Source organism: Notolabrus celidotus, chromosome 8 (genome assembly GCF_009762535.1).
Source record: "Notolabrus celidotus isolate fNotCel1 chromosome 8, fNotCel1.pri, whole genome shotgun sequence".
Lineage (NCBI taxonomy): Eukaryota > Metazoa > Chordata > Actinopteri > Labriformes > Labridae > Notolabrus > Notolabrus celidotus.
In genome coordinates this window covers 29,712,823-29,724,930 of record NC_048279.1, presented here as the reverse complement: position 1 = coordinate 29,724,930, position 12,108 = coordinate 29,712,823, and the positions used below count along the sequence as shown (strand labels likewise).

General features: G+C 39.9%; 1 protein-coding gene across 1 annotated transcript in view; it reads right to left on the bottom strand.

Moving 5' to 3' along the window:
• Positions 1-5,425: 5,425 nt before the first annotated feature.
• glrbb (glycine receptor, beta b) overlaps positions 5,426-12,108 on the bottom strand; it is a 35,911-nt gene continuing 29,228 nt past the window's right edge. The window contains exons 9-10 of the mRNA XM_034689270.1: positions 10,661-10,953; positions 5,426-6,614 (exon numbers count right to left, since the gene is read on the bottom strand). Coding sequence (XP_034545161.1) covers positions 6,318-6,614; positions 10,661-10,953 — 590 coding nt within the window. The 3' untranslated portion in view covers positions 5,426-6,317. The remainder of the gene's footprint in view (positions 6,615-10,660; positions 10,954-12,108) is intronic.

The following is a 12,108-nucleotide window of genomic DNA, read 5'->3' as shown; positions in this document are numbered from 1 at the left end:
ACATTTTTAGATGTTGTGTTGAACCATAACACAATTGGAAAAAAAAAGTTTTTTTCCTTCCTCTGCTTTTCTTGTAAGCTTCAACTGAAACGTCTAAGAATTGAATACCAACAAAACGTACGACCAGGGCTATCTGAACCTAACCTTAAGCCATGCCTGAAAAACCAAGGAATGTGTTTAACTTTGGGCTTACTGTATTTATACTACAATATCTGCTCAGTTATAACAAGATTTGGTGATACTTGATGTTATTTCAGTCGATCAGGAGATTAAAAACAGCAGTGCCTCAATGTCTTACCGCTGCTGACATGACAGTGTCTCAGAGGCCGTTGAGCACAAAGTAAAGTGGTGATGTGAATACATAACAAGGCCATCGGACACACAGAAGTTGCTAAGCCAAGCATTTACTGCCATTAGAAGAGTTCTGGGGAGTTAAACCTGCAGGGATCAGGTCCAAGGTCACTAAGAGTGCTGAGACCGGACACTTTGACTGCATGAGCTGACGTCAGGAGCATCAAATCTGTACCGACGTGGAACTGAGCTCCTCTTACAGCCAACCTTTAAAACACTCTTGTAGCCTTGGTCAGATACAAGGTTTATAGGCTCATAAAATGAAACCCATTCTACATTTTATAAATACATATGTATTGCTTTTTACTCAAATTGATAATACAGACGATGCAGAAATAGCAAGAAGCCTTCCAACCCCCAAAATTGATTTACAGCATGATCAGACTGATTGAAGACTAAACGAAAAAATAACTCCAACTTTCCCCTGAGGAAGAGTCTGAGTTTTAAACTGAAGGAGATTGTGTCTCAAATTGAAGAATAATGAATACAGCTTTTTTTCCATTCAGTCAAAATAATCCACTCAAATGGTGATATTAAGGAGTTTTCTGAACACAAATGTTCTCTAGAAAATGACCCTACTACTTGTGATATCATACTTACACCTAAAGCTTGGTGTATTAATGCTTTTCAGTTTTTGTGTTAACTTTCAAAATAGCATGGAGATTCATTTTCTTCTGAAGTACACTGAATCACCGCACAGCTGATATCCTGTGCTCTTCATGGGCTCTTAGGTACAGGACATTGTGCAAATTGTTTGTGCAGATAGGCCCCACTCAGAGATGTATTTGCTCATTAAATATTGTAACAGTTTCCTGTTGGCTCTGCTGTGTTTTCCTCTTCAAACAGCAGCTTTATTTCCCTCTTTCCTGTGCTAACAATGAATCCTCCTGATCCTCTTTCTACATGATGGTTTTACATTTGGTAGTTGTTGTTCGGTTACCCTCTGGTCTTGATCACACATTCGTACTATATGTTTGGAAACAGTAGAAGATGCATATAGATTCAGTTATTAAAAACCTAGTTGCATTTGAAGGTACAGCATTGTCATTTTTAAAACAGACTCCCATTGTTCCTCAGTTTCTTTTATCTCCTTTGACCGTTCTCTCTCCTCTGAGTCCTCCACTGTCAGGCTTTTCAGACCTGATATTAGTTCGCCTTCACCAATTCATCACCCTGTCTGTCTACATTTTATCTCTCCTCTGTTTTGGGCAGAACTAACCTCAATGACAGGACCCGGGGTCATGGTTATTTTACAGATTGGTTCAGTCCGAAGAAAAGAGCTCCTCTCCACCTTGACCTCTGACAGGAAATGGCATCATCCACACTTTTTCTGAGGTCCTCATTTTTAGCTTTGCCAAAAACCTGCCAACAAAGAGCCACAGTGCTCGGGAGGGAGGGGGGAAGAATGGGTGACCCAAAATCCACAGTGGCACCTGGAAAATAGTCTGATATGTCTCAGGTTTCAGATGAAACCATGAAAATGAAAAGTATAAATGTCCTGACACCTGAAATATGACGGTGAGTTAACAAAGCACAGCCAACAAGTACAAGTATACACCGACTGCACAGCTGAATGGACTGTTACTGATTTGTTATTCAAAGCGATGAAGGATAACTGGAACCTAATTGTTTCACCTGTCACCAATGAGTATGTCCCAACTATGTTTATGTCCTGTCTGAACCCAGGGTCCTTATTTCTCTGTTTTTTGGATGAAAAAAAACAAACATTTTATAGCACTGTGATATTGACTGTGGTACAACTATACAACTAATAATGGTAGAAGTGCTGGGGTGGGTAGGCATCTTGTTTGTTTTTACACAGCAGGGCGGTCAATTGTTAATTCCAAAGTCATTATTAATCACTGAAATTCAACACTTTATCATGATTGAGGGCAATTTTAATCTAATTATTCAATTTTTCCATGTCAAGACAGATTTATAGTCCACATTAATGTAAAACTATTCTAGCCAGTGTCTTGATTTGGGAATCAAAAGAAGAAAATGTACTTTACGATCTTGACTTTAAGATTTATTATTCAAATAAATGCAGTGCCTTAGAGTCTTCTACATTGTTGACTGACCTGCCACCAACTTACCAGGTGCTGTAATTAACTTATTTGGTTTAGTTTCATCTGGGTCTGTGGTGTTTTTCACTCTTCAAAACAGTACTCTATGGGCTTATGTGATGCAGTTTCTTGCTGACATCAGTCTGATTATCTGCACCTGTATTCTTAGCTCTCAGGTGGAAGCTCAGACTCAAAGTACTTGTGAGATTGTTTTACTTCTGTTTGGCACAATAATGGATGTTACTTTTGACTTGTCAACTGAGCTGTCTGGGACTTAATGTGGCATTCTAAAGCTCAGTGGTGAAGTTGGGGTGGACTGGGGTAATAATTTAGGCTCCATCTCAGGCCTCTCTGTCCACATGAACTGCATATTATATAAGCTAACCATGACCCTTTGATCATGATTACCATATAATATATTATTATAGTAACTTCCAGTGTTAAAATTTAGCAGCAGATGGCGCTATTGATCTCTGTCATTGATCTAAGCTAACTATGATTCATTAATTAGCTGTAGGCTTCAGTATTTAACACTTTCATTAGCTTTTATTATTTGAAACTGTTTGAAACACTCTGCCTTCAATGTTTCATGATCCATCTGTTGCACTCATTGCTATGGTTTAATTCCTCCAGAGAGACGTACTCACTGTGTAGCCTACAAGATTTTGTCACATTGTTATTAGCATGACTACTTAGCTAGCCATGTTGGATATGTGTTCACTAAAATTGTCCCTTCTTGACGAACATGTCACTTAATTTGCTGCCTTTTGTTGCACTTGCAGGAAGGACTTTCCTCCTTTCCTTTTCTTACTTTCAATATCACCTGATGATAATCATTTCTTATGTCAGTTGAGACGCAGTGAGTAGATGGTTGCCATGTGCGTTGCGAGGGATGCTATGACACCATATTTTGCAGACAGAGGCCGGGACTGTTCGGCAACTGGCTGAGCACAATAAGCAATCACAGGAGTCTCACTCTCATATGATGATGTGTGTTCGGAGACGTCTAGTCAGTCGTTCCTGCTGTTCACACTGACTGCTCACTGAAGGCCAATAGACCCTCAGGCCACTGGGAAATTGCCCGGTGCTCCCGGTATACAACACATGCCTGGGTGTTGTTATTTCCCATTACAGTGGCAGCAGGAAGACGTTGCAGCAGTTGAAATATGGTGCGCCACAAGGCACAAAATAGCACATCATTAGGAAAAAAAAAAAAAAACATGTTAATTTCAGACCTTTGGGCATCAACGTCTTAATGCTCACAGCCCTAATCCACACTATCAGATTAGGCTCTTGATCATATGATGTGATCTTTATTTGTTATGATGGAATCAGACATCGTCTTTGAATGTAAAGGTGTTTCCTCTGCGTTTATCTATTTTGAGGACTCAGGGTAAGGTTGTAAAAGCACAGCAGCGATGTGCGAAAGCCTTGTTCACAGTAAATGAGCTTCCAATAAGCCTGCTGGCCTCTCCTCCCCCACTGTTCCTCCACTAATCATTGGCTGACTGTCAGGGTGCTCTTCTTGGTGGCCAGGGTGGCAGCCTGGTGAGAGGTCGTGTTGGATTAGAAAGCACCCTGTGTGATATAGGTTACTGCACAGAGATACGAGCAGGGGGCCTGGATGGGGGGTGGAGACTTCAAACATGCACACGCGCACACACACACACACACACACACACACATGGATACACATGACTCATGGTAGTGACAAGGGCGTGTTGGATAAATTGTCACGGTGCTGTGGATTACTTTCTGTCATCATCACTGCTCTTTAGGCTGATGTAATATTTTCTATAGCAGTAATAGATAACTGAAGGTGTCAACCACTAAATTAAAACATATTTTTTTAATACTTTAATATAGTTTCTATCTCTGAAAATATCTTTTATAAGTGGTATTTACCTAAATGAAGATATTTTATATACTGTGACATAAGCCAGATTTTTCCAGCAGTTACTTCTATCACTCTTCAAACACAACCTGGTCCTACATCTGCTTTCCTCCCAGGAGTGTATTTTATCTCCCTATTACAGTCAGCAAATATAAGTCTGGCCTTTAGAGGGCACTGCAGCGCAGAATCTCACTCATTTGAGATCAGTCAGAGCTACAATCAGTCTTCAGATGAGCCACAAAGAACCACAAGTTAATGTATTTTTCATTAAATCTATTAAGCTCCTCAAGAGGATTCATGTTTCATCTGTGATTTTAAACGTCTTCTTCGCTTGAGTCTTGATCAGTCTGACTCACAGCCGGTGTCTGAGGCAGGTGTTTGTGGTGACAGACAAAAATTCATTCCCATGTCTGTAACCATGGCAGCAACAGAGAGAGATGGGGGGAGGGATGGAGAAACTTGATTTCTGTGCACACTGAAAAATAAAGCATCTACAATGACAATTTAGCTCTCCCTGATCTATAAGCTAATTTACCTCAAACTGTATTTATACGACCTCTTGTCGTGACATAAGGTCAGAATCTATCTAGCTTCATTAAGCCTGAGACAGATATCATATAAGAAGTCTGCAATGATGGTCAGAGGTCAGTCATTTTTTAAAATTTTTTTTTTAAGTTATATTTTTGGCCTTTCTGTCTTTATTGTATAGGACAGCTTAAGAGAGACAGGAAATGTGGGAAGTAGAGAGTGGGGGAAGACATGCAGGAAATAGTCGACCAGCCCAGAATCGAACCAGCAACCCTGCGACGAGGGCTGTAGCCTCTGTATGTGAGGTGCTTAGACCACTAGGCCACCAGCGCCCCAGAGGTCAGTCTTCTGAGCAGGTTTGCATGAATAATAGTTGGCGTGGTGTGGTAGATTAGGAGAGGTGAGGACTCAGAGGAGGGGAGGAATCAGCTGTGTTGTGTTGTTGTGTGATGGGCAGGATACATGACAAAAGGAAGTGATTCAAGTACCTCCAGGAAAAACAATACAGCTGTGTGTGACAAAACTGCAAAAAGAGCTGCATTCATACAAATTCCTGTCCTGGAAATTAATCACCAGAGCTTCAGTATTCAAATCCAAGTTTGATTTTAATCACAGAAAGTAGTGAAAAGTCATTTAATCAGTAATTTTCGTCACTTGTAAACTTCACAAACACATGGTCGCCCCTCACAGGCGACCAATTTACACAAGGTGGGAGATGTCAAATGTTACATTTGATTGGAGTGGCAGTGTCACATAACCATCTGAACAGGAGCAGTATTTCAAGCATCACATTTGTAAGAAGTGTGGCAGTGTCACATGACCATCTGGGTGTTTCACGTATCTTCATCATCATCATCTCAAGAGCAACGCATAAGAGGATTCAAATTTAATAAATACTTAATATATATTTTTTTGATTTTTCTCCATAAACATGCATTTCTTTAACATGCAAGGTACTCACAGTGTTACACTTTGCATTATAGCGTAAATAAAATATGCTTTAACTCATTAAACTTTTAGATGAACTCAAATGCTCAACAAGGGCAACAAAATCAAACAGCTATTTACAAATGCTCTTTTATAGATCTGTGCATCGTCTCGCTCATCACACAATCAATCTTAGTGGATTTGTTCACTCACCATTCATCTGAACGGTTAGATCTGCAGTCCTGTATTAACCTCTCGAGAACCATTATCAATAAATTAGGTATTCAAATGCAAGATGCAATATTTTCATCTAAGGTAAAGAAAGATAAAAGTGTTCTGATGCACAAATGATGGTGATTAGATTTCTTCATATAAAGATAAATGTACTATTAATAATTCATAGTGTATATTTATTGAAATAAACATTTTTAATGGATAAGAATTAATTTACCTCAATATTCACTTTGTATTAAAACTTTGTGAAATGCTCAGATCATCAAAGCACTCGAGTGATTTTTTGGGGTCAGTGATAAGAGATCATTTCAAGGATATCACAAATATGTGGACCAGTAAATCACGTTAAAGAAGAGGAAAGTGAAGGGGAAGAGGGCTCGGGCGTACAGGTCGACTTTTTTGGCAGCTGAGGGGATGACTGGTTTTGGAGGGGGGATCTTCTTCTTGTTCTTGGAATGGGATTTGTCAGAACCACAGGCGTTCTCGACTGCCTTCCCGTAGCAGTCAAAGTTCGACAGCTCAAAGTCCCGCGGGAGCGAGCCCACGATGCTGAAGTCGTTGGTTCGCAGGTCCGATTTTGAGGTGCACACCTTCTTGCAGCGAGTCTCCGCCACCTGGGGGAAAGAGAGCAACATGAGGGTACAGTCAGTACAGTCTGCTGCAGGGACTTCATCTATCTGGAGTCCATAAGGGAAGATAAGATTAGACTAAAAGTCTGAAGGCCCCGCTGGCCGCCCCTGAGGCTGTGCAGCTTCACTGAAGGTGGTTTAAAACTGATCTGATGAGCAGCAGGCCGGGATAACTGTGCAGAGAGCCATGCACTCTGACAAGTGGTACTAACAGAGATTATTTAATCCAAATATTGATTGAATAGAGGTCTGACCTGCTTAGTAGCTTTTGTATTCTACCCTCTTTCCTAATGGGCCCTGTTTATGGCACGTTCCTGTTCATAGTCCCAAAACCTGACCAAGCACAACACCATCCTACATCCTAGAAGAGAGCGACCAGCCATCATTTCTAGAATATGCATCTTATTCCTGGTTCTCCCTCTCTCTACTTCCCTGTCTCCTCCACAGAAACACAAGTCTTTGTATCTGTGAATGCACTGCATGGAGAGGAGATGGTCATAGAAAGATTGACAGATATACCAACACCATCACAACATTTGACAGACAACCACTGCAGAGTTTGTCAGTCTACTATTTTGTGACTTTTGGAGAGTTTGCCAAACTTTTATTTGACATTCATCACACGGCTGTGTTAGATACTGGATCTGATTAATCAAACCCTATAACAACAGTGATTCATTCTCAACAGCAAAAAGCAACGGCAGGGACAACCTGATCACAACACTCCACAGAAAGGGGTCCAGCACATTTCACCTCTGCCTGTTGTAGCAATAACCTAAGTCTCTGATAGCATCAAACTGGTAAACACTGGGTTGGCTCCTACATAGATCTGCTTCACAGCTTGGTGGATAGTTTTAATGCTGTCCTGCAATCCAGACAACATCATTTAAGTTTAAAGATGTTTTAACTGCAAAGTTTGCTCAATCTCCCTTACAACAGTGTTATGCAATCTGATTGTTAACCAGTCAACGACATTGACAGTGTACAATTCACCGTGCTGTATCCTTACCACTTTAGTATCCTTGTATATTCATTCACATTCTCATCGCTTTTTTACATAGCTTATTGTAAACTATTCTGTGCTTCTGTTCTAGTTTCATTTTATTAGTATTTAAGTCTTATGTTATTCCTTCTTCCTATTCATATTCTGATATTCGTACTTATTGTGTATAAAAGCAACTGTAATGGCTGAAATTCCCCCCTGGATAAATAAAGTATTTCTGATTCTGATTCTGAAGCTCTGAGAAGTAGCGCTGAATGAGGCCAGACATGTCAACATAAATAATCCTATAGAGCTCCTGTTCAACATTTCTAACATTACCTCCAATGGAAATGTACAGTTAAATGTAATTTATAAGAAACAAGCAGGCTAATGTTATGACTTGACCGCAAATTCAACCGTTAAGTTCAATCTCAGTTCATCAAGGATCAGTCGGCATATGAAAATCTGTTTCCATGTAAGCTTTACAGACCATGGAATTAGATTAACTATTTTTGTATTAAGCTGTGCAAATAAATAAATAAATAAATAAATAAAATGGTCAATAAATCAACATTATTCCTTACATTTAAATATATCTAATATATATATGTTATGTTATTTCCTTTGACAAAAAAGATTGTATTTCCAGATCAGAGAGCAAAGCACAAAATATTGACCTATCTATCGTTTTTCTTTCTTGATTCATTAAAGATGGAATGTTTTTGCAGAACTGTCTGACTCTGCATCCCCACAATCATAAAAAGACCACTTAATTATCTACTATGCCTGATTTCTATCTGTAGTGTGATGAAACAGTAGATGTGTTTTCATCCTGAGAGAAACCTTTAAATGAGGCTGTTTAGGACTGTTGGATTGAAAACTGACTCCACTTTGAAAACCCAGTACAGGATCTGTTTGATGCTGAAGTTTGAACAGAAAAACGCTGTTATTTTAAGAGGAGAAAGTCTGATCTTTGGAGCCAAAATTAGATGTAATGTGCTTTACAGTGCTGCCTAATTTGGTTGTTCTCTTATGCTAGGGTCTTGTAGCCCCTCCGCACCCTCTGTGTGCTATCCCAGTGGACAACCAGTGCTTATTAGATCTATCAACAGAAGGATGTAGTTTAATGTCATCCAAAAAATCTCTTTCATCACAGTCCCTGAAGGCCTGCAGGGTGAACAGGATCTAATCAGACTACGGCTGCTTACTCACTGAAGTCATTAAGCTCATTAAGGGCTTCATTATTTTGATTTGGTTTTGACAAGAAAACCCATCAAACCTCTGTGGAATAATGTAATCCTCTAAAATCAAATGTGGTCAGGCCTCATGTCGAGCTAGGGATAAATTATTATCAATTGGGCTTACAGTGGGAAGAGCCGTACAACATAGTGCATGCCTGATGTGCATGTGAGTGTCAGACATGATGTTCAGTATGTGTGACAGGGAAGATGCCAGATTTTTATGATTACATTTGAGTGTTTTGAATTTACATTAGATCTTTACGCCTCGCTGCTGCAAACATGTCCGAGGTTGTTGGATCTAGATATTCATTTTGTTATTGTGTGCCTTTGGTTTTATATAAAGGACGATATATGCAAAACAGCAAGCTAATATAAGATGAGGGGCGAAAACATCACTGAAAATGGCTCCCACACCCAAAGGGGCCATAAGATGGACCATTCTTACTAGTGATGATAAAGTCAATTAGAAATCTAGTGCAATCGCCCTCTTTTACAGAACATGATATTAGCTGTCAATAAAAGATAGGCCAGAGTTCTAAGAGGGATGGTGATGGTCGCATGCACACAGTCACAAGCACAGAAGAAAAATGTTTTCTTTCTTTTTTTTTGCTGCAAGAATAAATTGCATTAATGTTTGACAGTTTGTGACAAACATGACACAAACCAGAAATATATATGCAGACAAGAGAAGAAGAAAAAGACAAGAGAGGAAAGGGAGAAAAAAGAAAAAAAGAAAAGAAAGAAAAAACAAACTAAAAAGAAATCTAGTGCAATGTAACACCATAAGAGTATGTCGAAAAAAATAAACATTGGAACCCCCCGCCCTCCCAATTGTTGTTCCTTGACTTAAAATGAAGTCCTTTTTCCATTATGTCCAAAGGTTCCTAACTCAAAGGTGCATTGTTTAGAAGTTAGAAGCATTTTATGCAGAACAGATCTGGTGGAAATAGAATATATAATATTTATAACTATATTAAAATGTAGTGGGCTGCAATGGAGTGGTTAATAAGGCCGTAGTTTATAAAAACGTTTAAAAAAATAAATAAAAAATCATTAAATATGGTTGAGTATTTTCCTTCATGAATTTGAGGGAACCAGTCGTTTCAGATGAGCAGAAGGATACAATCATTTTTGTTGCATCCGATGAGACCCAAAAATCGCTGTTAATATTTTAGAATGTGTGGCGTATCTTGTGATTGAAGCAGAGCACAACTCCTGCCATTTAGTAAACACAACAACTGGATGACTGAACCAAGCCTTGATGTCGTTCACTGTTACACTGTTACTGACATGTTTCATTTGTTCCCTTCAGAATAAAACAAATCATTTATTTTAAGCCGTTTAGACTCCAATCTGAAGTCTGACACATGACAGAGGTTTTCCCAAAACATGATGCTTTTTATTCTGACTGATACCCCAGTCTGAGACCTGAGGATTTCTTATATCTTAAGTCTTTTGTCTGGTGGTAACACGATGTCCGATAACTAATTGCCTTTTACAGGAGAGCTTATGGTCCTGCACGGCCACCGTCTCTTCGGTGACTCAAAGGGTTAGGAACGGAGGGGTTTAATTCTGGAATCGGACCACTAGATGTCGCTAATATTCATATTTCTACACAACACACTTTTAAGTAGATAACTATTTTACGGTGGATAAAGGAGAACGTCCTAATGTTCTAGATCTAGAACGTCAACTCGCTCTAGATCTTGAAATACGGTATCACAGGAAAGAGTTGTGCATAGAAGAACAGTATTTGTTTGACATCAAAAAGAGGCACACACTTAATTAATCAAACCAGATCTACTGACGTGTAAGGTGCTGACATGAAGTGGCGTCCCTCCCGTCCCGTTGACCGTGTTGTTCTTGGCAGCAGGAATCTTCCCCGCAGCCTTATCCTTGATTGCCATCTTGGCCTTTTCAGCCTCAATGCGCTTCGGGCTGTTGAGCATCACTTGAACCACGGCGTACTCCACCAGGGAGGCGAAACCAAACAGCAGGCAAGCAATGAGCCAGATGTCGATGGCCTTCACGTAGGACACTTTGGGCAACTCGGAAGCCAGGGAGGTGCACTCGGAGGACAGCGAGAGCACTGAGAGGATGCCTTAACGAGAGGGGAAGATAAGTGACCTTATCAGTCAACAAAGTGAGAGAACACTGGATGCAAAAAATTACTTAATTATCCAAACCACCTTGGTTCCAATATTTATCCTAACCCCAATCCTTACCCTCAAAACAAAGCAATACTTTTTGAACCCACTCTACAAGCAATATCAAAATGTTCTTTGCAAAAATGACACTAGTAATCAAACAAAGCTAATTCTAATCTACACACATGCAGCCATATAGAAAGATGATGACAAAAAAAATGTCCCATAAACTGTGTCACAAACAATGACTCAGTTTTTCTAATCTGAAAAAAGGATTGATAACACAAGGCAGCTTTTTGGACCATGTGTTCAAGGTTAACTTCCAATTCTTGTCACTTGTAGTTGTTTGGAGCTTCGGGCTCACTTTAGTCCTTGCCAAGAGATTTGGGGATCAATCCCCAGCTCCAGATAATCCTGATGATACCACAGTTGTCATCATATACCACTAACATGAGACAGTCTTGCTTTTGTGGCCTGTATGTTAGTTTCCACTGAGTAGCATCCAGTGATCCCCCTTCTGCTTTGAGAAAGCTCCAAGATACTGACCAAATTAATCTTTCAGGATGCACTAAAGAGCTGGATAAAAATCACAGAGGACACGACTGCAACCAGAATTTCTCGACCCTTCCTTTACCTCCTTTATCAGGATTATCTCTGAGAGCTCAGACAGCCTCTAATGAACATTTTTTAAATTGTTTTATCTCTGATCGCTAACAGGATTACAGGGTTAGAGACCCTCTGCACCTGCGCAGCAGCAGCTCTGTCAGGCTGTATCAGCGAGACTTAAATGGCTCCTCTGAGGGTTTTATAGCTACAAACGAAAGGCTTCACTTTCCTCACCTTCTATAATGATTCTTTAGAGAGATAATAAATACCATGAGATGACCGATGGGTTTTTTGCCTCCCGGCCTTATTATGGTCACTCATCAAGGGAGAGTTCGTACAGGGTTCAGGGATTTCTCATCAAACTGCTCCCTCCTCATCAGGACAGAGTGTTAAAGAGAGCTTTGTTGTATTTGAAACCCACCTATTATCCACAAAGAGAGGAAAAGCTGAAACTGAAACAGCTTTGTTTGTCTTGTTCCCCAATGACACACTCAGCTGCATGT